The sequence below is a fragment of the Takifugu rubripes genome, chromosome 21, assembly GCF_901000725.2.
Source record: "Takifugu rubripes chromosome 21, fTakRub1.2, whole genome shotgun sequence".
Lineage (NCBI taxonomy): Eukaryota > Metazoa > Chordata > Actinopteri > Tetraodontiformes > Tetraodontidae > Takifugu > Takifugu rubripes.
Window position 1 is genome coordinate 4,682,005 of NC_042305.1, and position 27,971 is coordinate 4,709,975.

The 27,971-nt window shown below is 40.3% G+C and overlaps 1 protein-coding gene across 2 annotated transcripts; it reads right to left on the reverse strand.

The window, feature by feature from the left end:
* Window positions 1-12,842: 12,842 nt before the first annotated feature.
* Window positions 12,843-27,628, reverse strand: npr3 (natriuretic peptide receptor 3). 2 transcript variants are annotated; one of them, XM_029830119.1, is made up of 9 exons: window positions 27,558-27,628; window positions 26,492-27,296; window positions 21,235-21,357; window positions 18,361-18,533; window positions 17,076-17,211; window positions 16,745-16,839; window positions 16,526-16,643; window positions 16,340-16,424; window positions 12,843-13,797 (listed from the first exon to the last, which is right to left on the reverse strand). In XM_029830119.1, the coding sequence occupies exons 2-9, from the start codon at window positions 27,147-27,149 to the stop codon at window positions 13,689-13,691; spliced, it is 1,497 nt and encodes a 498-aa protein (XP_029685979.1). In that variant the 5' UTR covers window positions 27,150-27,296; window positions 27,558-27,628; the 3' UTR covers window positions 12,843-13,688. The 2 variants fall into 2 exon arrangements, with proteins under 2 accessions (XP_029685979.1, XP_003974572.1); XM_003974523.3 differs by having other exon boundaries at window positions 27,537-27,613.
* Between the last annotated feature and the right edge of the window lie 343 nt (window positions 27,629-27,971).

The window sequence follows — 27,971 nt, forward strand, 5'->3', positions numbered from 1 at the left end:
TATATGTGAATTCAGAAAACTTCCCAGGGGTTCATGGCTTATTTCAAAGACTGACATTGACATCCATCTACAACTGGCAGGTTTCCTTTCCTTTTTTTTTTTTCTTTGGGGAAAACTTGGGACTGTTAAAAAAAACCCAACTGTTCAATAAGCTTCATATTTTTGAGAATTCTTTGTCATTCTGTTGCATTTTGGGTCCATAAAAGAAATGGAATTATAAAAAAAATGGTGAAGTTACTAATAAACAGAATACAAAATATACACTAGCTAAACTAATCAAACAGGATAAAATAAAATATACTGTAAACAAAATGAGCAAATGACAAAAACATCATACCAAAAAAAAAAAAAACATTAAATAGAAAAAAAACCCTAAGCGTTACAATTCCTAGACTCCAAGAAGCAACAGGTAGTAGCAATAATGGCTTAATGATTATCGTGTTAATTTTATGCAGGTGCAGAGTGTCCAAGAGGTGTTAATGGGGTGAAGGACCAGTGGCGGGTGGGGGAGTTAGAAATTGTTTCTCTACCTATTCTCTCTCCTCTCCTCTGCCTGTCATCCCCCTTCTCTCTCTCTACCCAGCCGGCCATCAGCAGGAGGGTCTCCCTATATGAGCCTGGTCCTGCTCAAGGTTTCTTCCTGTTAAAGGGGAGTTTATCCTTGCCACTGTTGCTTGTTGGTGGTCAGGCCCTGGGATTCTGTAAAGCGCCTAGAAACAATTTTGATTGTAACAGACGCTATATAAATAAAGATTGATTGATAAATATTGATTTCAATGGTGGCATTTAAAACTTTGAATGCCTCATGCTGTCCACCACCTGAGTTTAACATGTATAACTATATTTCAAGCAAATAAAAATATATTCTAATAGAGTTTTCCACTCTAAGTGCACTTTATTTTTATAAACCAGGTTCAGCCTTAATCAGAAATATCAAATACTCATTCATTTTCTGTGTTTTAACCCTTATAATACCATATTTTGGAACATCCCACAAGCTGAAATACAGCCCCTCACTGTGGTGGGTTGTGGTATATGACTAGTATTAATGGGGGGAAAAAACCCAAAACATGTATTTAAACAGCTGTTTAAATGGGCATTGTTTTACTCACTTGGAGAAAGATAAGAATTTTATACTTCCAAAATGTAACTTTCCAAATATGATGTAGCCAAAACTGCCAAAAATATTATAAATGTTTCTAAAATAAAGTGGCGAGCATGTACGTCTCACTCTCTCAGATGCTCACGGGAGCTCCACGTGTCAGTTCTGCAGGGTTTTCAAGGTCAGTGAAGGTGAGAATTCAATGTGAGAATTCCAGCTGCTGTTGTTCAATCACCCCATCAGTAAAAAAACAGTGGACTCATTCCATTAACAACCATAAATGTCAACACCATAACTGCCTCAAATATGTTTAGAAGTTCTTGAAGCATTCCAGTTAGTCAAGAAAACTTGTTCTATTTAACAGTTTTTCTTAATCTATGCTGGTGTCCCAGAATACAGATCCTCTTTTAAAAAAAAAGCAGGAAAAATAAATTATTAAATGTTTTATGCCATTGGGTGGCTTATGTTGAGTTCAGTCATCTCCAGGCCTGTAACCTGGTAACTCCTGAAAAAATTTACTGGAGACCTGTTCTCACCCTATAAGGACAGCAGATAAAGTCTTTGTTGATACTTCCCAGGCACTTTGTAGACACATGTGGCCGTTAAGCAAATTTAACAAAGCCACACTGAAAAACACGGTTTTCACAACATGATGTGTCCTGGCTGCGGTGTGCTTGTATACGCCTGTACCGTTTATGTGCTGCTGTGGCAATGTTGCCAGGAGGTGCAGCGAAGACATGCCCGATGACCCGGCCGAAGAAAACCTAGAGGGACTTCAGTGTTTAGCAGTATAACAGCAGTAGGATGCTTCTCAAAGTGTTCATTAAAGACAAAAATGACAAAACTAAACCCATTAACTACATGCTGGAGGACCTGCATTGTTAATGGCTTGAAAAAAAACAATGAATAAAGCTAAGTGTATGTTCAAATGTTGCAGGTCTTTGTTAAGAAAGAAAATACTTAAATTGATAAAAAAAAATAAACAGGAAAAACACAGTTGCACATGACAAAATACAACCTCGGTGTGCATAGCATGTGTTAGCGTGTTACATCAGAGAGGAAATGGTCCTCCATGTGGACGCCAGGTTGATTTACAGAAACTGAATTGACATTCCGGTTGTCAAAGAAACAACTCGGAGAAAACAGCCACAGTAGGAAGAATAATAGACTGTTTCCTTAGTAACCGCTTGTGTAGAAGCAGCTGTAGACAATTATTGACAGAGGCCATGTGACATCTGTCTTTAAACTTAGTTTGTCCACCTTTTTTAGGGTACCTTTACAATTGTGTGTGTTTTCAAAGCTGTAGCCTATAACACTCTATACCAAAGTGTCAACCAGAGAATATTACAATAAATCATATGTGAACTGTGTTTGTGTGTAGAGCTGGAAAAAAAATGACTAAAAATGATTTAACCTCTTGAACATGAGAACATACAGTATATATTTGGAGCATAAGGGGCCAAGAGGTCTTGCAAATCCTAAACCTTTGGATCACCTTTTGTCAGTAGAAATGACATCAAATCATCATATTTCATATTTCAATTAGAAGAAGCTGAAATGATTGTGATAACAGTCAGAATCTGCCCTGATTACATAAACAATCGTAAAGTGAGACGCTTTAACAAATCATTTAGGCGAAGTTAAACGTCTTGTGCGTAAAAGCCCCCCGTGCCGTTCTTTCTGTCAGGATAGTGACAAAGACTCTGGTTTTAATCTCGGCTGAACTTGAGATATGTACATGATGCAGCTGCCTTCTCATCACAGTAAAGCCATTGATGGATGGATTGATTGATTGATTGATTGATTGATTGATTGATTGATTGACTGATTGATTGCATGACAAGTGTGCATTAATTTTAAATCCTATAATGTGGAGTATGGTGAGGTGTTATCCAGCCAGGATACAATTTTTAGTTTCTGAAGTCTAATTTCAGAGAAAATCACCAGGTTGGTTATGATGGATGATTGCCGAAAGACTAAATACCACATAATAAGGGATCGAACAATTGGAAATCCTCTTGTTAGTTCAGTGGTCCGCTCACTAATTTGAATTTAATACCGTTAAAATAATTTTGAAGCATTTTGTATTAAGTATTTCTTGCAGAAGGAAACATGTATGAGAGTAATAACAAAGGAAATATAAAGCACAGAAGGAAGGAAGCAATTTCTTCCAGAGCTGAGTGGGAACACATTCCACTGCAGGCCATCAAGTTTTCCATGTGAGTGTGAGAATTCTATCTGATAAAAGCTCTTTGACGTCATCAATGTCAACAGATGATGGCCAGATGGCTTTCATCCAAATGGACCTTATAGCCCTCCTGATAAGGAAAATGGGGAAATGCACTGTCTTTGTTGAGGCAAATGTTGAATGATGTTTACAATGTTGATAAAAATCAACCTTCACTATTCCAAACATCCCATTTGGCTGCTTCTCTAACCAGCTCTCATGTGCAACTGGAAAATGTTAAGACAGGCAATGCTTAATAATTCAAAGGGCTGCACAATTTTTGCAGAAATTCAATGTGATAGATTGTTTATTATCATCACATTTGTGAATATTTGATGGTTTCTGAGGCAAAGGTCCCCTTTATTTCACATCAGATGTGTGTTCACAACAGAACACAAAGTTGGATCAACTCATTAGAGATAAGAGCAGGTTCAGATTCTCCCATCTTTTGTTTTTTCAAAGAAATTCATCCATGTTTCCTACCCTTCAGATTCCTTGTTCCTGTAAACCAAATGACCCTAAATCAGCTTCCACAGTCATCCACGAAAGCTGTAGTGAGTGAAATAAAGTCTGTTTAGAGATCGAGTTTTGTCAGAGAGACTAATAACATTTCCAGCCATGCAAGTGTGATTAGAGCAATTAGGGAGCTTTCTGAAATGTCCCTCACTGGCACTTAACTACAGAGTGTCTGTCCTCAGGTAGACAAAGACACGGCTTTAGATTGTGTGAGGGTGGGTGTAAATAATCACGCTGATTGTGGGATACAGTCCCAAAAGGAAATATCCATTAGCACCGACCACTGATAGATGCCTTGCTCCTTCCTGCACGTGTCAGCTCCTCAGCCCATTTGTTGTGTAATTAGGATATGTGCGGAGAAACTCGGTGACTCCGATCACTTCTGTCTTTCTTGTTTTGTTTTCCCTAATATGAGTTTGAGCAGCAAAGCCTGGAAACCGCGCTGAATGTGGAAACATTGTTAGTCAGATCAGCTAATCTGGTTAATTTGCTGAACTAATTTGGTGTTTATATTTTTTGAGTTGTCTTGCCTCTCCCTTGTTTTTCCTTGTTCTGCTTTTATGCTTTGATTTGGGAATGTGGCTGGACCATCGTGGAGGAGATGCAGAGATAAATGAGGTGGCTAATGCCCATGTAAAATGTTAAACCGAGCTAAACAAAAAACAACCTCTAAACCACTTTGTACCGGACAGGAAGGCAGAGTCAGGCCAGGGTTGAGAGCAGAACAGAAAAACAACTTTTATCTCATCTTTGCTCATTTCCAATTCAGTTTTGATCAGGATTCATTCCATTTATACAGTTAATGATGCTAAATTCTTTGCTGTTAGCTCTGATAGGAGGATACAGCTGAATATCCTCAACAAAACAGTGGGAGGAGTTTTGAACCAGCATCGTGGACCCTGGAAAACCCCAATAGGAACTGGGGCTGCAGAATTATTATTCCAGGTCAGTAGGAACTCTTTAATCTCCCAGGTAGTACTGGGAGCATTTAAAGGTCATTACTTTGAATCAATTTGCAGCTCAAGGCTGCAACATTTGGTGTTCAACAGTCTCAAAGGGAGCAATTAGATCTAAAAGAATGTCAAGTTCTCCTGACCTACAAGGTCATCGGAGGCCAAGCTCCATCCTACATGGATAAGTTGAGACCACCAGATCATTGCATTAGACCACTTTACTCTCAGAGTGCTGGTTTACTACTGGTACCTTTAAATGTAGAACGAGTGTCTGAGGCTTTAGCTATCACCCCATCCCCACCGCTGTGGAAGTAGCTCACTGTCGGAGGACAGGAAAATAACTCCCTCTACTTTTAAGATGAGACTTGAAACCTTCCTCTTTGAGAAAGGTTATAGTCAGTAATTCTGTAGTTACAGGCATTATTCTAGTTAAACTAATGTTCATAATTAGAACAGGGTCATCTAAATTTAAGTTACTATGGATAAGTTTCTTTAAGCCCTTCCTCTAGAAGAAGATCTCCCAGATGAACAGTTTCGGTGATGTGCCAAGTATACAAATTTAGTTTTACGGGTAACTTTTTGCATTTATATGTAAATAGAGCAACACAGTTCAATAACATTGTTTATCAAAAACTGTGCTTTTTTCTGCAGATAGGAACTGTCATCATACCCATGAGGAGCTTAAAAGAGTTGTTAAAAGCAGCTGAGTACTGTGAAGCTGTTAATGGGATTTATTGTGCTGGGGGAGCTTCCAGGTGCCAGACTGACACCCACAGTGAATTCCTTCAGTTTTACCTTCATCGCGTTATACAATCTCAGCCTCCCCAGGGTAGGTTTAACGGAATTCCCGAATGATTTGAGTTTCAGGAAGTGTCACCAAGTGGATGAAGGATAGAGCTCCTGTGCTTCTAAGCAGTTACACAGGGAGTCCTCCATCCACTCCTCCTCCTCCAGACCTCTGATCTTTCCCTGTTTTGTTCTCCAACTTTAAGCAGGTTGACTGCAAAGCCAAAGTGTGAACTTCCTGCTGTTGTGTGGTTTTATAGCCTTTTACAGTGCATCGGCATGGTTGTGATCTTTATACTATTAATAAAAACAATAATGATACCAACTATTTTTGGGGGTTTTATTATTATCTTCACTATTCCTATTAGTAATATTATTATATACCAGTCTGCAAGACAAATTGTCATCTATATAATTTATGTCCCCCCTTTTATTCCAGCCTTGTTTTTATGTTCATTTTCCAGGAAAGCTGAAAAATACTAGACCAAAACTCTAGAAAAACAAAGAAAAAACAACATGTGTACTAACACACACAACACTTAACACAACAAATAAAACAATACAAGTGTACAAAGGCCCATCTGATATAGCCTACGGAACTTTAACTGACCACCATACTTACTCTTCATACCTAAGGTTCTTTAAGGCTAACTCTCCAGAAGAAACCCAGTCCAGTTGACAGAGAGAACTACCTTGGCTAACTCTCCAGCTGAACCATGCTCTCCCATTTACAGCAGCCCCAAAGTGTACTGGAAAAACAAATAATCATTTTTTAAAAATTTATAATGAGTTGCTGATGTGTTTATATAATATTTATGCATTTTTAAATTTCAAAGCATGCAAAATAATTGTAGATCGTATTTATATGCACATTTCTGGACACCTTGGTTGAAAAAATTGCTTTAGATTAAAATTCACACACCAGTGGCAGATGCATGGAGACTGTAGGGTCCTGAAACTGAACCAGCAGCCATCATATGATGAAGCAAACAGCTTGACTATCTGATCTAATGTTGGGATTCATGTTTTCAACCACATATTGATAGTTAACATGCTGGTTCTCAACGTCATGCTTAGGTCTCATATAATAGAGCTCACCTGCTTCCAGTCATCTTTGAAGACAGATTTGAAAAGTGCACATCTGGATTCACTTTTATGATTTAAATTGTTCATGATTTTGCTGGAAGCACAATACCTTTACTACATCTAACTATGAAGAGGCCTTTCTTGTCCAACCCGGGAAGAAGGAGTGCACCAACCCAGGATGGTGCCAATCTCATCACTTGTAATTCAGACATATTTTGAGACACAGATCAACACAGGGTCTGATGCACGTTACTGACAGAGTCATTGTTTATGACAACTTGTGATTTTACTTTTATATTTCCTGAAACATATCTTATTTTACTTTGTAAAATGCTTGCTTGTTTATCTCTTTCGGGGTCACGGGGAGGGTGCACATACTGGTGAAGGCAGAGGACTCATTCATTGATGAGTCAGCAGTTCATCACAAGGCCCTATATGAGCATTTGAGGGCTCAAAGCGGTGCTCTGAAGGTGTTCTTGCACCTTCTCCTACTATCACAACCTTCCACGTCTTAGCCATGCTGGGGTTCGAACCAGCAGTCCCCCAACAGACGGAGCAACTACCACCAAGCGGAAAGTTCAGCATATCTCTGGGTTTTGCCCCAGAAATGTGAAGGTCTTTCCTTTGCATTGTCAAAAACCCTCTGTGTTCACATGGAGACAGTGTGAAAATGATGCGCGTTCATACGGAGCCACGATAATGACTGAGCACGCTAGGCTATTGGGTGGTGATATACGTAGACACTCCAGGCATCGTTATCATGTAAACACAACCTATAAGCCTAACCCTAAATACAACAAAACCTTTCCATTTTCGTCCGTTTCTGTGGCCATGTAAATGAGCCCTTAGGCTAATCCCAAGATGGTCGTATGTGGATGCTCAGCAGAGAATTTTGGTCTACCACAGGACACACTGGTGGCTCTACTGAACCTATGCCCCATCTGAATGAAACCATGTCATTCTGATTTTGCTTTTTCAAAAGCTGTTTCCTTACACACCAAGCCATGCTCAAGATGGGCCTTCTCCAGAGTGGGGCCAGGGTGTTCCGACTCCACCTAAAGCAGGCCATGGTGATGTCAAATAAAGATGATCAGTCTTGGCTTCATGTGGATGTGGAAAAAAGACAAAAAATATGGCAGTGTAATTTGCTCACATGACTTTTTAACAGCAGCTACTGGACCCTGCATCAGCATTTATGACATATCCTCAAGCAGGTGGCCCAGTTGTGATGGAAAAGCTTTTCCCCATTACCACACTGGTGCCGTTTCCTCAGCTTTATTTTCCTCGCTTGGAAGTCTTCTACTCCACCCACCTTCAGTCACTGGTTCAGTGACATATAGGCATACTTTATAGGGGGGATTGAAGCCCACCTAATAATTAAAAACAGCCACAGCAACTCCCAATATAGCTTAATAATCAAAAAAGATGTCGTCACAGCAGGAGGTATCATGCTACAGCGGTAGCAGAAATAGTGCTACCACTCATGATTCAATGTTAACTGGACAAAAGCTTCTGCTGAGCTGTGTCTTAGCTGTAATGCAAGCTAGCTAGACAAAACCGAATTATCCATCTTTTGGTTTTAAGTCCTGATTTAAGGTTTGCTCAAAGAAACGTCTTAAAGCCACTGTCAAAGGAAACAATAGTTGCCTCTGACAATGCTCAGTTTGAATACAGTCAAAAAACATCAAATTAATAATAATTAATAATAAATAAATAATAAAACTTTCCTGTTGTGTCTGTTTACAATGAGCAACATACCTGAAAGGGCAACAGCACCAATGACTGCTATTGTTATAAGCACTACATTTTCTGGTTTTAATGGGAAAAATAAAAACGTATGTTTTATTTTAAAAAAATTGAGCAAATTAAATTAAGTTCTTTTCATAAATTATGTTCTTTATTTGAAAAAGCTTTCTTTTATTCCTGAAAATAGTATTAGAAAGATCCTTATATAGTAATCATAAGAGTATCAGAGTTGCATCTAGTTGATCAAATATTAAATCAATCAATCAATCAATCAATCAATCAATCAATCAATCAATCAATCAATCAATCAATCAACCAATCAACCAATCAATCAATCTTTATTAATATAGCGTCTTATACAATCAAAATTGTTTCAAGGCCTTTTTCAGAATTCCAGGGCCTAACCCCAGACAAGCAACAGTGGCAAGGAAAAACTCCCCTTTAACAGGAAGAAACCTTGAGCAGGACCAGGATCATGTAGGGGGATCCTCCTGCTGATGGCCGGCTGGGTAAAGAGAGAGGAGAGGAGAGGAGAAGAGAGGAGAGGAGAGGAGAGGAGAAGGAGAAGGAGGGGGAGAGGAGAGGGGAGGGAGAGGGAGAGGAGAGGAGAGGAGAGGAGAGGAGAGGAGAGGAGAGGAGAGGAGAGGAGAGGAGAGGAGAGGAGAAGGAGAAGGAGAGAAGAGGGAGAGGAGAGGAGAGGAGAGGGAGAGGGAGAGGGAGAGGGAGAGGGAGAGGAGAGGAGAGGCACAGAGCACAGAAACACACACAAAAATACACTATACAGCGGGTCAGCGGGGCTGGAGGTCATCATGCAGCTCCGAAGGTGGCGATACCTGTAAATGAATAGAGGGGGGGGGAGCAGAAAAACTACACAGGAATCAGCATAACTAGTCTGCTTGATGAGGAGGAGGAAAGGAGAGGAAACCATGACCCAGTGGGGTGACAGAGGCCTGTCAGGTGATCATGTTTCCGGACCCCGGCAGCCTTGGCCTATAACAGCATAGCTAAGATGTGACCTAACGATTAGACGACCCCCTAAGTATGATAATTTGTCTGTCTATAATAGTAACTGGAACTACAGAATTAGTAACAATAAGCTTTTTCAAAGGCGTAGGTTTTAAGCCTAACCTTAAAAGTAGCGATGGAGTCAGCCTCCTGTACCTGGACAGGGAGCTGGTTCCATAGCAGGGGGGCCTGGTAGCTAAATGCTCAGCCCCCCATTCTACTCCTAGAGACTCTGGGGACCACAAGTAGACCAGCATTCTGAGAGCGGAGCGGTCTATTGGGCTGGTAAGGTATCACTAGCTCCTCCAGGTAGGATGGACCTAGGCCTCTGAGGACCTTGTAGGGTTTTAAAAATTATCCTAAATTTAACAGGCAGCCAATGAAGAGACGCTATTACAGGAGTTATGTGATCTCTTTTGTCAATACCTGTCAGAACTCTGGCTGCAGCATTTCGGATCAGCTGGGGGCTTCTTAAAGAGTTGTTTGGACACCCTGATAATAAAGAATTACAATAGTCCAGCCTGGAAGTAACAAAAGCATGAATTAACTTTTCAGCATCATGCCGCGTCAGTAGCTTCCTAATCTTTGTGATGTTCCTCAGGTGAAAAAAGGCACTTCTAGAGACTAATTTAATGTGTGAGTTTAAGGAGCGATTTTGATCAAAAGTTACTCCTAGATTCCTCACAGAGAGACTAGATGTTAATGAGATACCATCTAGAGTGATCATATGATCTAATCTATCCCTGAGAGGTTCAGGACCAAACACCATGACCTCAGTTTTTCCTGGGTTAAGGAGAAGGAAATTTGAAGACATCCAGGACTTTATGCCTTTAAGACAGGTCTGGAGCTTCACTAACTTCTCTGTCTCCTCTGGTTTCATGGATAAATAAAGCTGAGTGTCATCAGCATAACAATAAAAATTTATCCCATGCTGCCGAATAATGTTCCCTAAGGGAAGCATGTACAAGGTGAAGAGGATTGGTCCAAGTACAGAACCTTGAGGAACTCCACGGCTAACCCTACTGTATGAGGAGGGAACACCATGGACATGAGCAAACTGGTATCTATCAGATAAATATGATCTAAACCAGTCTAGTGCTGTGGGAGTTGGGATCTAAAAGACACGTGGTGGTCTTGGATTTCTGAATTAGCGATGACGCCTCAGAAAAATATATTGGGGTGAAGGAGTTTAAGGGCTCATTGGAGACCCTGTATGTTCCCACAAACAGCACATCTGGTGATGGTCCAGTTGTTGGGATGGCCTGGTCAGCTTTCTCTCTGACAGCTAGAACTTTATCAGTGAAGAATCAGAATCAGAAGCAGATTTATTGCCATTGAAGCTCATGAAGTCTTCACCACTAAGGGAAGAAGGGATACATGGATCTAAATCACTGTGACTCTTGGTTAATTTGGCCACAGTGCTGAAAAGAAACCTGGGGTTGCTCTTATTTTCCTCAATTAAGGAAGAAAAATAAGATGTTTCGCTAGCCTTGCGAAGGGCCTTTTTGTAAACTAATAGACAGTCTTTCCAGGCTACATGATAGCTCTCTATTTTACAAGAATGCCACTTCCTTTCCGGTCTTCGCACTTTCTGCTTGAGGGTCCTGATATGTGAATTATACCAGGGGGCAAACCTCCTCTGATTTACTATTTTCTTTTTCAGGGGGGCAACAGAATGAAGCGTGATTCTCAGTGAGGCTGCTGCACCTTCAGCAATAGAGTCAACCTCAGCAGGGCTAAGATTATAATGATTTATCCCTGGGGAAACACACGGTGGTCCTGGGATTAGCACAGGGATCAATTCCTTAAACTTAGCTCCAGCATTATCTGAAAGACATCTGCGATAGTAAGACTGTGCTCTGAGCATAGAAGAATCCTTAATCATAAATGTGAAAGTGATCAAAGAATGGTCTGACAGGAGTGGGTTCTGAGGGAACACTGACACATGTTCTACCTCAACACCATAAGTCAGAACTAGATCTAGGGTGTGATTGAAGCTATGAGTTGGTTTAAAGCCTCCAAACTAAAAAAACAAAAACAAAAACAGCATAAAGAGGCATGAGAATGAAGGAATGACATGTTGTCTGTCGTTTAAATGGAATACACAAATCTAACAGAGAGAACAATTCTGAGGGGATTTGGAGACCTTTTCTAGCACAGTGTCAAATTAACCTACCGTATTTTCACGAATATAAGCACACCTAAATATAAACGCTCCGCCAATCGATTAGCGGCACACCTACGCGTAAGGATCCCCTAAAATGGCGCCGGTGAAGCGAGACGCGTATGAATGAGGCTTACTTTAAACTACAGGCCATCGAATATGCAGCTGAAAATGGCAATCGAGCAATCTTAGTGTTTTCACTTTATGAAGAGGAGGCATCTCTCCATACGCGCGAGGACAACTGTTGCGCAGCGGCTGCCCGCGGATTACCAGGAGAGGGTGGCCATCTTCCGCACCTACTGCCGCGACAAGATAACCGCGCCCAGGCACATCACCAACATGGATGAGATCCCTCTGACTTTTGACATCCCTTTGACCCACAAAGTGGAGAAAAAGGGAACGGCACGGTGGCGCTACGCACAACGGGGCACGAGAAGTCGTCGTTCACCATGGTTCTCAGCTGCCACGGAAACGGACAGAGCGCTGGATGACGGAAGGCGAACACTCCTTCACAAAGACTATGAGGCAGCGACGGGAAAGTTATGCCACCATATGCGGGTGGATTGTAGACGGATGGGCTATGATACCGTCTTCATGTATTGTAAGACCTTTCAAAAAAATCAACGCTGAAGCGGAACCGGTCGGTGAGTCCGATTCAGATGATGAAGAAGAGGAATTTGGGATGTTGGACATTGAAATAGCGCAGCTGTTTAATTCAGATACAGAAGATGAAAACTTTGATGGTTTTGTGGCGGAAGAATGAATATTTTATTCAATAAATGTTTCGAAACCCACTGTTTTACTTCTGTTGCCATTTTAACTGTTTGTTTTAGCATGCGCCTAATAATACGGTGCGCCTTATGTATGTTTTAAATACAGAAATAGCACCCATAACTGAGACTGCGCCTTTTAATACAGTGCACCTTATGGACGTGAAAATACGGTATATATATATCCTGTGACATTAACCTATGGAGCCTTAAGAAAAGGTGTTCAAGGGGTCTGAATTTTTCATGTTGTGCTTTACGTTGTTATTATGTTGATCTGTCAGTCTCTGTAGTCCATATATATATATATGTAAACTTGTAACTGTCTGGCATTCAACCCACCTTTAATTTGTTTGTTTTTTTCCATTTTAGGTTTGTTATATTGTCCACATTATGTGTGACATGTTTGGTAAATCTAAAAGATTTAAGTAAAGACAAAAAATAAAGTATAATTCATATTAGTCTGCCAAAAAAACAAAATACACCAAAAACCATTAAAGTCACCAATTTAATCATTTTCCAGTACATTTAATTAATGTTTAAATAAAATAACTACGGTTCTTAAAAATAAGATCAAATCAATCTGTTTATGGCCACATTATTTTTTACATCTTAAAAGAAAAGAAAAGAAAAACAGAAACAACTGCCTCAGTAATGCAAACCTCAAGAACCAAAGTCACTTAGTTTGAAGTAAAAAGTTGCTTTATGCGGTCACAATTTTTCCAATAGATGTACTCACAAAATGTAACTTCAAACACTATATGACTGACTTAACTGAGTTATGAATCAAATAAAAAAGTAAACTCTAATCAACATAATGTAATGATGTGAGTAATAGTTGAGTTAGTAATTAGGATTAAAAAGTGTATGTAGGCTGGTTTAAGGCTACAAATGCTACAAATGATAATTTTCCTTGATCAGTACTTAGCTAGCTAGTAGTAATATATAGCCTTTGCAGCACTGCTGTTGTTGTTTACTTTAATTGTTATAAACATCACTTCAATAACCTTTAGAGGTCTACGCTTCATCCTGTTCATTAGAAATCCAAACATTTTCCTACCAAAAGGATATAAAAACCTACAATGACTCACACCACCACTATGTACATGTGTAAATACCAACATTTGGACATTTAAATCTATTTACTGAAAAAATGTAATGGCCAAGCCATGACGACAACAATCATGTCAAAATTTACTGATAAAAATTCACAGGAACAGTACTTTGTTACTGTTACGTGTCCTGAGATACAATACGTCAAAAAAGGGGGATACAAATAGAAATGTTTCACTGAAACCTCAGTAAAGTCTTGTGTCACAGTCAGTAGAGGGATTCTCTACACTGAAAAGTTGGATCTTATGGAATCCTCTCTCAGCTGACGGTGCTTTGCAGTATTGCACTCTTCAGCTTGGGTACGACGCTCAATCGTAATCTTGTAGTTTTTTCTATAATTGAAGAAGTACAGGAAAGGAAAATGTCACCATTTTGGCACCAAATGAGTAGTAACTGTTCACAAGGCATTCATAAGGCGGTGGAATGCAGATGAATTTTTCAGGTGTGCGCAGATGGATTCTGCCAATGCCTTAGCAGAAACCAGCTCCTCCTCCTCCTGCCCAACTTTAGGACATGAACCCATTTTAGCTGATCTGCCTTTCATGCTGGGTTCAACCATTTCTGCTGCTTTTCATTTGCTTTTGACTTGTTCTGTTCTGCCTTCCGGGACTCACTATAACAGTGATCCTGGATGCATGTCTGTAGTTACTGCAGGCCCGTTCCTCCTCCATGAGTTAAGAGTTTTTATTTTACATTTATGATGCTGCTCATTCTGAGTCCGAGGTTCCAAAAGGGGATTTTAAAAGTCTTTTACATTTTTTTGAAAACCTGAAAAGTATGTCTTAGCCAGTGAATCTTCATATTTATTTGTGTAATAAATAACCGGCTGATAGTGACAATATTTTGTAAATGAAAAAAGGCAAAAATAATATGCTTTTGTGTCAATGCCAGCATGCTGCTACCAGTTGAAATTCGGGGAGGCGGATGAAAGACAAGATAATAGATTTAATTCTCTAAGGAAGAATTAGGAAGAACTAGGAACCTTTCCAAATTGAAAAAAATGTGGATGAATCATTATCTGTAACATTAATATATGGATCACCAGGAACAGTGGTTATCAATATACAAAAAAGTAATCATGGACTGCTCGATAAATGCAAAGGTGGATAATCCCAGCAGCATCACAGGACAGAGCAAACTCAGGATCCTCAGCGAACTCCAGTCCACCTTTCACAATCAAACTTTTTGACTGTCAAACCTGTCAGCAGCTTTCTGCTTCTTTATTAATAGAGGTTCCTCTGCCTGTAACATCCTCCTGCATCAACAGTGTGGTGCTCCTTCTTCAGTGATTGAGGGAAGCACATCATTGGGGAGACAGAGGTGCTTTGACCGCTTCTCAGCACCATGATGAGATCCTCAGAATTATTGTCAGACTGTACGCTGGTGCAGAGCTCCTGGGTTCCTTCTGATGCATGATAATGCCAGCCTCAATGCCAGCCTGAAGTGTGTCAGCAGTTCCTTAATCCAACCCAAATCCCGAGCACATCATGCGTGTCACTGCTTGACAGGAACCTACTGATGCCCTCATCCAGTACAGAGGAGATCCTCCATTTTTTTTGGAACATATCTAGATGTCATTTCCCCCTCTGACTCTGAATCTAGCCCCTAATGGGTTAATTGAAACCAACACTGTTCCCCTGTTGCTTAGTTACAGTCTGTGTATGGCAATAAAATATGTGTAACTTATCTGCATCTAAATTCTTGTTTGTGTTACTTTGAATGTTGCCACCTTAAAATGTGAAGAAACTTGTGGGCTACTTACAGCTATCCTGAAAACTCTTGACATTGTGACATAAATAGTTAACATAGTTAATTATTGTCTGTGTAGATTCTCAGTCATCCAGGTCATCGTTATCCAAGGTAGTTTTCTCTGTCAACTAGACTGTGTTTCTTCTCTGTGAAGACGTTTCGCCTTCTATCCAGAAGGCTTCTTCAGTTCTGAACTCGCTGGGGACCGAGCTTGAAAATATAGCCCCTGTGGACCATTGCCATGTTAATGATCTGAGTGGTCACCTGAGAGTCGTCGGCAGGGTTGTTGGTAGGGTTGTACACCTAGTTTCAGTTGAGGCGTCTCCCCTTTGTCTGCTGGATCACATGGTGGTGAGTAACTGGGTCTCCTGGAATGGTGTGAATGTTTGGTTTGTTGGTGGAAGGAGTGGAGGACTGCATTGTACGTGGGTGATAGGAAGTGCCTCAGCCCACCACCTCTGTTTAAGGATGGCTTTTCCAATTTGACATGGATGGCTTCCTTGACACCCCTCTCAAACCAGCGGTCTTCTTTGGCCAGTATCCGTACTTGGCTGTCCTCAAAGGAGTGCCCGCTCTCCTTTAGGTGTAAGTGGACTGCTGAGTCCTGACCCGAAGAGGTGGCACGTCTGTGTTGTGCCATTCTTCTGTGGAGAGGTTGCTTGGTTTCACCAATGTACAGTTCCTTGCATTCCTCCTGGCACTGTACAGCATAAACAACATTACTTTGTTTGTGTTTTGGTGTCTTGTCCTTTGGGTGTACCAACCTCTGTCTGAGAGTGTTGCTGGGTTTGAACTGAACCGGTATGTCGTGTTTCTGGAGGATCCTCCTAAACTTCTCAGAGAAACAAACGCCACAGCGTTTCGATCCCCTATCTCTCCGGGGTCTCTGAGAAGTTTAGGAGGATCCTCCAGAAATACAACATACCGGTTCAGTTCAAACCCAGCAACACTCCACAGAAGAATGGCACAACACAGACGTGCCACCTCTTCGGGTCAGGACTCACAGAGAAGAAACACAGTCCAGTTGACAGAGAAAACTACCTTGGATAGTTAATTATTAACATCACCACAGTGTCAATAATTTGAATATGAATAATTGAGCTGATGAGGATCAGTTCCTGTTACCTGATGAAGTAGAATGTAATAAGCATCACAGCGCCGAGAACAGCTCCCACTATCACTCCAGTCAAAGCTGAGACTCCTAATCCACCTGTTGGAAAGTGCAGTGTGGAATTAGATTAACTCTCTTATTTTTTGTGAATAAATTAGAAAGAGTCAGAAATTTGAAAGTTGTTTTAAACTGCGTTTTACATGAATTATCTGGTATCTCTGGGGGGGACTTGTGTCTTCCTTTGAGAGTGAAGCGGTCAGCACTGATTCCAGGCAGCAACTGAAAACTTCCATTTCCACCAAAATAGTTGGCCACCACCTGTAGAATGATACAGAATATTATCATGTAGATATACTTCACTTAACATATATTAGCTCTGAGCATATGTGGGACAGCTGGTGATAATGTGGGAATGTTACCTCATATGTTCCTGAGCCGATGTTGGTCATTGCTATTAATGAGAAATCCCCGTTTCTGTCACCATTTTCATCTATGGATACCTGACCAGCGATACCTGTCCAACATAATCACCAGCTATGGTCAGTAGAAAACTGAATCTTGTGACTTATTGTTATGCTTTTGCCATATTTAGTTTGCCCACTTATTGCATATTTATTACATTTACTCCGGACATATTGATGAAAAAAGAAATCATTCATTGAACCAAAAACTGCCTGTCTGGTAGTAACTATTTGGTTTTTGAATGAGAGCAGTAACACAGATTAAATGTAAGTTTAAATTTGATTTTACCTTCAAATGTTCTGTTCCACATGCGTGATGTGATCTCTGATCCATTCAGCTTACTGTATCCATTTTTCATGGCTTCATACAAGGCGATGGCGTACAGCAGCATGGCGTCATGGAATCCCTCGGCAAACATATTTATCTGCAACAAAATAATTTTTACAATTAACATTTTGTGGTTTTGTTGCTAAGATTCCTAGAAGCACTAAATATTCATTTTTGTGCCCTGGAGTTTGCATCATTTCTCTGTTTCTCTCAGAAGACTAAAGTGCTGAAGTCCATAGAAATGTGGTAGGCTGCGATGCAGTCAGAAAGATTTATTTCAGATGTTTCAAATCATGTTCTATAAAGTCTTACAGCTTTTAATGCGCAACACACTCAAAACCAAAACCGTGAGGATGAGGAAAGCCCTCCTGTGGAAGACTATATGGAAGCACCCAGCTACAGCAGCTTTCATCATTCTGAAATGGAAGAAGATTGAAACAACAGGACCTCCCCCAGTGCAAGCCATCAGACCCCACCGAGTGATCCTAGGAGAAGAGGCTTAACAAAAGGCACAACCAAGGACAAGAAGTGAAAATTCCAAAAGGTCAAGCATCACTGTGGTACTCCACTAATCTGAGCTTTATGGCAAAAAGGCCAGAAAGAAGCCTCTCCTCAATAAAAGACATGTGAAAGCCCTCCTGGAGTTTACTGGAGGCTGGTGGTGGCAGCATCATGCTGTGGGGGTCAGTTCAGTCATTGGAACAAGAGGTTGAGGGAAAGCCGAATGAGACAAAGTACAAAGATTAACTTAAAATATGATCTAGAGTGCTCAGGTCATGGAAATGAGCCAAAAGTTCACCTTCCTATAAGCTAGTGATGAACAGATCCAAGAAAAATGGAATGACTTTGGGACAATTCTCAGAATATCCATAAATGGTTCTAAACAGAGTCCTGGTTTGAACCCAATCCAACACCTCTGGAAAGAACTGAAAATGTCTTTCTACTGAAGGGGGATATGCAGAGACAACAGGAGAATACCTCCATATCTGGAAGACTGGAGGCTGGAATTGATGTTAAAGCTGCCTCAGCAAAGTACTGAGTGAGGGGTCGGAATACAGTTTAGCTTTTATTCTTTTACAATAACTAAAATAATGTGCCAATCTTTGGATAGTTGGAGAAAAAATGAGGACAAACACACTCAAGGTTCACAAATACAAACCTCTGCATTAAACAGGGACCACAACAAATGAATTATATGTCATATCACAGTTCAATTTTAATTGAGAATGAAGACATAAATACATACACTTTCACAGTCTTTGCAGTCACGTAACACTTGTTTCATGGAGGTTTTCATTTCCTCAGAGAACTTTTCAAACTCAGGCTTCACTGTCCGGAGCAGCGTCACAGTATTTAGGGAAGCATATGCTTGTTTGGCATTGTTGTCATATTTATCACCCTTCCTCCAGGAGCCATTGCCTGAAATTACAGAGGAATATGGAGAACAAGATCTGTATTTATTCACCGTTATTGGAAGAAGATTTCTCTATGAAACTACTATTGAATACAGAACAAAAGTGCAGGAGGAAACGTGAGAAACTGTCACTAGCTAAGACAGCTGAAACCCTCCATGAGTCAGCAAAACTCCTCCAACATGGAGTGGGAAATCCACCTTTATCTGAACGAATGCCGAGTTCTCAAACATAAAGGTATCAGTCGCTGTTGCAACCTGGCTGTAGAATACTTATTTATATACTTATTGGGTTAGTGTTGGGACATCTGCCGATATAAATGAATAAACACATATATGGTAACTCTGGAGAGAACAGCTCTCACTGGGAGGTGGTCAGTCTTCAGCTGGTACTCCAAATGAAGCTCTTCTCCAACAACGCAGAGATGGAATAATGAGTAACAATCAATCATCTGATCTGGGGCTGGTGAACCTGGTTCTACGAGGGCACATATTTCACCAAGTAACTGGAGCTGTGTCTAAAATCCTTGACCCATTTAGTGAGCTGAAGGATCTCCGCTCACTCAAAAGTTGATCTGGTTTAAGCAGACTAAGTAGTGAACACATGCCAGATCAACATGCCCTTATGAATCAACTTAAAAATGAATAACAAACATCCTACGACATTCATGCGTGTAAACATCAGCGGCCTTCCATCACATTCCATTTAATTTATTGCATCCTCTCCAGAGAAAACATCCTGTCATCCACCTGTTTGGCTTCTCTTGTGTGACTACAAAAGAGAATCGTACACTGTATATTGCTGGTAAGGGACCATCGGTTGTATGCTACCTTTCACAATGCATTATGGGATACATTGAGTCCACAATAGGATACAGTGGTCCTCGTTTAGCACTGAGACAGCCCCACAGTGGCAAACCCAATAATTAGTGCACAATTTAGGGAATGTGGAGTGATTGTGGGAAGAGTCTGAATGCACATATACTGCTTCAGGCTCCCTGCATTTATAAATGGCCATGTCATATGGTTTAGGTTAAGGGCTGAACTCCCCCCATAGCTCAAGTGTACCCAAGACAAGGTTGCGGGGTTGTTGGTTTAGCCACAGGGTCAATAATTGACCTGTGTCCAAGAATGTCTTGGAGCTAAGTGCACCTATAGACTCCCTTCTGTTTGAACCAAACCAGGCTCCAGGCAGTTAGGTGCCCTGGACAAGATTATAGGTTGTTGGTATTGTTTTAGTTTTTCAATTATTTACTTATATATTTTGGAGGGTTTGGAGTCCCCCCCCCCATTCCAAGAGCTGGCCCTGTAATGAAGGTTGTGTTTATTTTCATGTAAACTTTTTCTATATGCGAATCATTTTTGAATCAAGAGGTGTCCAGAACACAGACGAGCCCTGTGGCCTTCAGTGATTCTGGTTAATTATCAGAGACATAAACCTTGATGACAAATGAATTTTTGAGTTTAGAATCATCTGTTGATTTACAATTTTAAAAGATGTTGAAGGCAGAATGTTCTGGAGCTAAGCCTAGTTGTACATGCTGTCTTTTGCAGGGTTTGTTAATCTATCGGGAATAACAGAAGAAGTTGATTATTCGTTGATTATCACGCTGTCTAAGGGGTTTTAACCTGCAGGCAAATGTTCTGCTCTTAATGTTACATCTTCTTCCATCTTCTGGCTGATGGTTGTCCTTCCACAGGTAGGGGCCCAACCTCTCAGCCATGGATGGTGGAGTGTTGAAACCCCCAGTCCCTGCAGCTCTACACCTCTGAGTTCTCACAGGCTCAGCTGTCTGCTGTCCCTGGTGCACCTCTTGAGCATAACCCCAAAATCAATCAACCAATCAACCAATCAATCAATCAATCAATCAATCAATCAATCAATCAATCAATCAATCAATCAATCCATCCATCCATCCATCCATCCATCCATCCATCCATCCATCCATCCATCCATCCATCCATCCATCCATCCATCCATTTTAAACCTAGTGACTCCAGCCATATCAGGCTAAACACAGCTCAGGGATTTAGAAAATAATACACAGTTAGGGAATTTAACCAATGAAAATGCTAACAAAACAATACACAATTTTCTCAAGCGCAATATGTTCATTATATTTGCATTCATCACATTAATGTAACGTAATCCAATACAAAGACTACAGTCAAGTTGCTCCGACCAAAGTATCTTAAAATAATGTTACCAGTATTAAAAGGCATTACATTTTGAAAATTAAGAGAACAAATGTCATCAATTTGTTGTGAATTTATAGGTAACAAGTGCAACTGTTCTGATATTGAAAGGGGAAGGGGGGTGTCAGAGAAGCAGAAAGTCTTTTAATCCTCCTGCTTGTTCCCTTTTCTATGAATGCATAATTCTGCCTCCTCTGATGGTGGAGAATGATAGTTCAGAGTACTTTCATAGGTCAGTTTTAGTAATAAGTGTTTCACTGTAATAGTTGAGCCGGTGGGTAAGTAAATGCAGTGTGGTAGTAAGGGTAGGATGAAAGCCTGCCCTCAGAAACCAGGCGATATTTCCTTTTTTACCAACTCTAGGATACTCATCATGGGACCAAACATGTTCTAATCCTTCAAAAGGTATAAAGGATTAGAACAATTTGCTGCAGATGAAACTTAGATAAACTACACAAATAATAGAAAATGATACATCAGTTGAACCAGTTGAGAGAATGACATTGACTTTACCGTATGATGAGGCATTGAAGAGATCAACATTAAAAAACATATAATTGCCACTGGTCAGTTGTCTTTTGTGTGCAGCCAGCATGAGCTCTCGGATTTTTTCTGCCCCCATGCACATGATCACCACTGCAGAAAGAGGACAAAACAAATAAAGTTATACATGCAATCAGCTTCAATTTTAATCATCTTTATTTATACATACATTATCGATGCATAAACACTGATTACACAGGTGAAACAAAGTCAGCGTGCAGCTATAGGGTCAGGAATGTATGTGTGTCCTTGATTACCATATTTATTGATGCATGCAGCCGTGTTTCCATAAATCCTTAAGATTAATTAGCAGAACGATTGAACATAATAGGTTATTTCATTCTGACTTTTACTTTTCATTTTAAATTGACCATGAGATTTTAGGAAAAGTAAATGCCTTAAAATGACTTTTGTTTAAATCTACAGGAGTCTACAAATAATTACGGTATCCCAGTCACATTGGTTTTAACTCTCATTGCTCAATGATGTACCTGTGGCCAGAGTTCACTGGTCCTGTCACCGCATTAATGATACTAAGTATCATTACTCATAACTTCTTACAGTATTTCAGGCAAACATATTTTTTGACAAACATAGCCCCCAAAAATGAAACCCAAATATAGTATTTTTGATTTTGATTTGTTTTCTATTTATTTGCAAATATCCACAGATTTGCAGACAGGAAATGAACTACATCACCAAGGTAGTTTTCTTCCTTCATGTGCTCAGAGGCCTATAATCCAAAAACTAAACATTTAATTCATCTTTATTTATACAGCATCTCTTTTTATAGAAACCAAGAGCCTGAGTCCCAATGGAGCAACAGTGGCAGCAAAACAGGAAGGACTAGAATCAAATTGGGCAATCCTTCTGTTGATGGCCCACAAATAAATAGTTTGTTATCCAAAAGAGATGGAATAAAAGTGAGGGGGGTCAGTGTGTAGCTCTGATATCAGTGATTAGAAGCAGTCACAATCCCATGATGCAATAGCTGAATCAGCCTTCCATAAAGGAGCCCATGGCCTCTTTATTATGACTTCAAACAGATATTAAAGAGAGGTCATTGCAGAATTCCAAAGTCAATCTAGAGGTCAAACAACAACACCTGGACAAGTGACGTGATCAGCTAATCTATTCCTGGTGAGTTTAGGACCTAAAAATATGACTTCAGTTTTGTGAGGATTAAGAGGACATTATGAGGTCCTCCAAGTCTTTAAGTCATTTAGATAACCAAAAGTTGTCACGATCTGCTCTTTAGTCTGCTTTTATTCACAAGTACAGTTGAGTCTCATCCTTTAACCTTTAATCACTGTCAAATTTCTGCTACTGCCACCTATAACTGCAGCACCATGAACCGTTTTTATTACCTCCCATACAATATGGTTTTACGACCTCAAGATTCAAGATTCAAGATAACTTTATTGATCCCTTTAGGGGGTGTCCACCAGGGAAATTAGCATCTCCAAAGATCTACAGCATCTACAAAATTTCCCACCACCATTCCCCCCATCAAACCTATTAAAGATAATAGAATATAAGAAAATAAGAAATAAAATAAAATAGAATAAATTAAAAATAGAATATGAATATAACAATATAAATATAAAACTATAAAAATGTTCCGGTTCTCCTGTTGGCCCTCCTCCCCCCCAGTGATGAGTTGAACAGCCTGATGGCTCGGGGGATGAATGGCTCTGTTTCCTCATACATCAGGCTCAATCTTGCCTGTAACAGATGATTAGTTGACACATTTTGGTGCATCCCCAGCACAAAAACTCAACTATTCTTTTGGATGTGAAAACATATCTTAGCAGAATTGATACCCGAAAAAGCTTTTAATGTAAATCTGTAGTTTACTATATTTGTGTAAAATATATGATGTCATGATTAAAATGAAAATGCATTAAAAGTAATATACCATAAAATTATATGACTTTTAGGCTTACTATGATTATTAGAATTATAGTAATTTGTTTTCAGAACCACCTTTCTGTCATGTAAGACTTTCCACAACACTAACATCAGCAACCAAAAGCCTGATGTGCCTCGGCAACGGGCCAAACTTCTTAATTGATTTTGCTGTTTGGCTCAAACCCAAGTTTGGTAACTGTGGGGATTGAAAATATGAGAGCTTTATGTTCAGGCTATTTTATGCATGTGCATTTTAAGGTAACAGCTTAAGTTATGTATATAAATTAAGATGAATTAAATTAAAATGAACTGAACTGCCTCTTGGTCTGTGTGGCTCCTAAAGCTGCTTCCTGTATGGTCTGCATTTGGTTAAGATTGTTATTCAAAATCAATGTTCTACAGTTACTGATGTTTATCATGTGATGTTGATCAGGTCCACCTCTGATATAATTACAAGTGTACAGCCTCAGGCGCCACCTAAGTATGCCAGACCTGCTGGCCAAAAAAAGGACCAACACCCATCTTTGAATGTTATTTATTGTTTCTTCAATATGTATTCTATTTTAATACCTATTAAAACATCTGGATTTCTCAGGCAATGAGTGGAAAATTTTGTTTCTAAATTTGTTCTGGATTAAAATGACAAAATCAGCCTATTCACTTAAATAAGTGTAAAATAATAGATGTGACCCCTTAGAGGGTTTAAAGTTTACACGTAATTCAGACAAACATGGTCTGCTGATGCTATTGCTCGGCCACAACAGGTCCACTAATGCAGGCGTATTATTTTAGTTGTGGTTCAGAATCACAGTTCCACAGAATGTCTCCCCTCATGCACAGAGATGAGAATGTTAATCATCTCCATGGTGATGCACTTATCTGTGATGTGAAGCTTTGCTGCATGTGACACCAGGAGAGAGACATCTACAGGCTCCATCACTGCTGCTGTGCTGCCTTGTAAAATACTTCATTCACTCAGCATTTACAAACATGTTTTAACAAATGACTATTAGAATATGATTATGAAGCTGACACTAATTGATATACTGTATATTATAATATACAGTATAATGTGATATATTATAATATTTAAACATTAATGTCTCTTTTTATAATACTTACTTGTCAACAACCACATAAAGAAGAGGAAAATTATGGTAAAAATGATTTCTAATTTATATGATATCAAAGAGCATCTGCAAAACATGGAGTACATGAAGTGTCACCCACAGATGCACATCCGCCCACATTCCTGCTGTGTGAGTAGTTTTTTTTCTATGAGCCAGTGAAAGACTCGCATTTCCTGGAGCACCTTACAAGCGTGCATCTGACAAGGCGTCTAAGGGTGCTGTGGACTTTCAAAAGCCCCTGAGGAGCAACATGGAAGGGGTATGGTCGTTCCATTCCAAGAGTCTTATCGACCTCCACAACAAAGAATAGGACATGAAACCTTTCAACCTCTGGCTGGCCTGCAATGAGGGCCACTCATGGTCAACATTCCCACTGTTGTGGGAGAAGATGCCACTTCATTTCAGTTCCTGATTCAGTTTTTGTTGGAGTCCGGAAGTTCCGGGTTTCATTCCCGGCCAATGCAAATAGTTTTTATCTTGATTTTATTTCTGGTAGTTGAATCTTAGCAACTGGACTGTTTGAGATCTAGAATACATGCGGGCATTGTACTTTAGAGTAATTAAATAAATAAAGGAGGCTTTAAACTGATTGACTGGTCCTCTGTTACAACTATACACGACTGGCCCCCGTGAGGAGGCCTGTATTTGTTATCCTAAATTTATTTTTAAATTCATAAATACACAGCTTTACAATATTAAAAAATTGCTTTTTTGTTTTCTTTTTTCAAAGACAATGTTTTTACATGAGTGAACACACCGACCATTCAGGGCCTTCAAATGGTTGGATGCACACATGTAAAGGTGACTGTTAAAGTGCTTTATAAATACAGCATAGAGTTAATACAATCACAGTCCTTTTGGGAGTGATGACACATACTTTACACTCCTGAACTTTCGACGCTGTTTTATTTTTCTCTGCAGATCATCTAAAAGCTGTCAGGTCAAATGGGGACAGTCAGACTTTCATCTTTCACTAGTAGGCTTAACTCTGGCCATAAAAGCCAGACAGCTGCTCTTCAGGGACTGTGACAGCCAGCTAAGTGAGGACTCTTGGTTGCTCCTGGTTGTCTGGGTGCTTGAAACCAGCATATTTATTGCAGCCACCTCCAGATCTGTTGCCAGATACAGTCTTTGAGCTCTGCAAGTAGTCCGTGTGAGCTTACAGTTTGTGTCCAGTTGATCTAAGAGACTGTCAGGACAGGAGTTCGATGTGGAAATTCTCGAGGTTGTGGCACAGAAACACCGGAGACTTGGATGGTTTCCTTTGAAATAATGTTTACTGATTGGGAGAAGTGACACCAGCAAAGCAGCATTTCATCCAGGCAGAGCCAGCACCAATTCTGAGGAGTCAATTGCACCCTGAGGTATATGAAACCGAACACAGATGGGAGGTCAAGCACTGCCTACCCAACAGGAAGGTCTACCCAGGAGACAGTTTGTCTGCTGACAGATACATCTAACCTTGGGCAGAACAGGACATTCTCTAGTGTCTTTCAGGCATCAGAGTTGATAAATGTGAAGGTCAATGAGGCAGAGCTGACCGGCAAACATGTTCACATTCATTGCACAGATGCTGAGAATTTCAAAGTGCTCACATGTACTACAACATATAACTAGTGAGCCAAATCAATTTAAAAAATCAAATAAAAGCACAACCTGATGAATCATTGATATAGTTGCCATCTTAATCAGGCAAAGAAATATGACAATTATGTAGAAAAAGTCAATTATGCTCAGGACGCAAGCCAATAGAAAGTCAGACATTTTGGGTGAAGTGCCCATCCTACTAAATTTGATCAGATTAACTTCCACTTAATCCACATCTGCAGAGTGAGCATCAGAGTTTTTGCCAGCTCTCGGAGGAAGACAGCCACCCTGTTTGGTTCAACAGGTATCTGATTGAGTTTGAGACGAACCAGATGTAGGATCCTCTGTTTCTGTTCAACACCAGACAGCACCCTTTTAAGCAGGAGTACTTCACATTTACCAGACTCTCTCTCTCTATTATGATCATATAATAAAGGGTTTTAAGCTTTTGTCTCCAAGGTTTATAGATGCCTGATAAATAAGTGTATATTAAACACTTTGGACTAATATTCTTTTGCAATATTTTAATTCCCGTAAGATGTCACCGTTCATCAAACATTAGATCTCAGATGATTAAATGAACTGTGAGAGTGAATTACCTTCTGTGTCAATGATGTTCTGGAGGACGTCGTCCGTGTCCAAAGCATCTCCCTCACTAAAAGCATATGTTTTCATGTGAATATCAGGCATGAGGTGATAGATTCCCTCCAGAGTGAAATAGCAGTTCCTCTCCTCCTTGTCGTCTTCATAGACCAGCAGCGCGCTCCTCCAGTCGAAGCGCTCGAACATCGCCGTGAATATCTCTGCCATCTTCACGTAGGACGGGGCGATGCGGGTCAGGTGAGCGTATTCCGCGTTCTTGTTACTGAAACCTGCAGCCAGCGCACCTGCTGAGATCACCGGCACGTTCCAGTGGGATGCAAGCCTCACCACTGCAGCCGCCGCGTACTCGCACACTGGACCCAGGATCAGATGAGGCTTCTGCCCACAGGACCGGTCCACCAGCGTGAACATCGCACTATTCAAACAGTCCGAGTCCTCAAAATGGATGTTGAAACGGAAGCCGGAGAAGCGTCCATCTGTCTTCAGAATGCGCTCCGCGTAGAGAACCGCTGGCGCGACCCTCGCGAAGGAGAACAGATAGGAGTTATTTTGTGGTAGAAAGGCCAAAACTTCTATGTTCTCCGTGACGTTGTGCGCTACAGCCTGCATCAGCGCGGCGGACAGACAGACGTATAGGTTGCAGAGGGACAGCATGGTGACACTTTCCAAATCCAACTTCAGCTGTTGAGGAGAGCTTTTTCTTCAGGAGGCTCCACCTGGTGCTCCACTCACAGAGAGCAATCCGACCCAAGTAATCCGTTTACTGCCAGATATGCGTGTTTGTCATTTAAAGAGGCAATTCTGAAAATAATAACAATAAGAAATATATACATAAATACACACGTGCACACATATGTTCAAATACATATGCATCTATCTATCTATCTATCTATCTATCTATCTATCTATCTATCTATCTATCTATCTATCTATCTATCTATCTATCTATCTATCTATCTATCTATCTATCTATCTATCTATCTATCTATCTATCTATCAAACCATCTATGTGTTTTATTGAGTAAAGCCTGATCTACAGACTTTAGTCAGATTTGGCTCAACCTGCAGGCTCCACACTCTGGCTCCAGGCAAGACTTTCAAGCATCTTTTCATGATTATTCCTGCGTCACCGGCGCGCTGCCCACCTCCTCCTTCTTAAAGCTACACTTCCTGTTTTCACACACACACACACACACACACACACACACACACACACACACACACACACACACACACACACACACACGCACACACACACACACACACACACACACACACACACATTTTAACCTGACTTGGTTTTAGTAGATTTTATTATGTCAGAATTAAACACTTTTAATTAAATGTGATATGGTGTCATTATTAAACTAATCTGGATTGCAGTGGACAAGGACACAGTCACAGATACCTTCAGGAGTGGGTGGCAGAAATCCACAAAGAGAAAACAACCATTAAAATTAAATGTATTCAGAAAAA

Coding starts and splice junctions, on each gene's coding strand:
- npr3 (XM_029830119.1), bottom strand. CDS start 27,149: ATGCTGTCCCTCTGCAACCTATACGTCTGTCTGTCCGCCGCGCTGATG. Junction 17,212..18,360: donor ACTGCAAAGACTGTGAAAGT/GTATGTATTTAT, acceptor ATTTTGTTGCAG/ATAAATATGTTTGCCGAGGG. Junction 16,644..16,744: donor TCGGCTCAGGAACATATGAG/GTAACATTCCCA, acceptor ATCATTCTACAG/GTGGTGGCCAACTATTTTGG.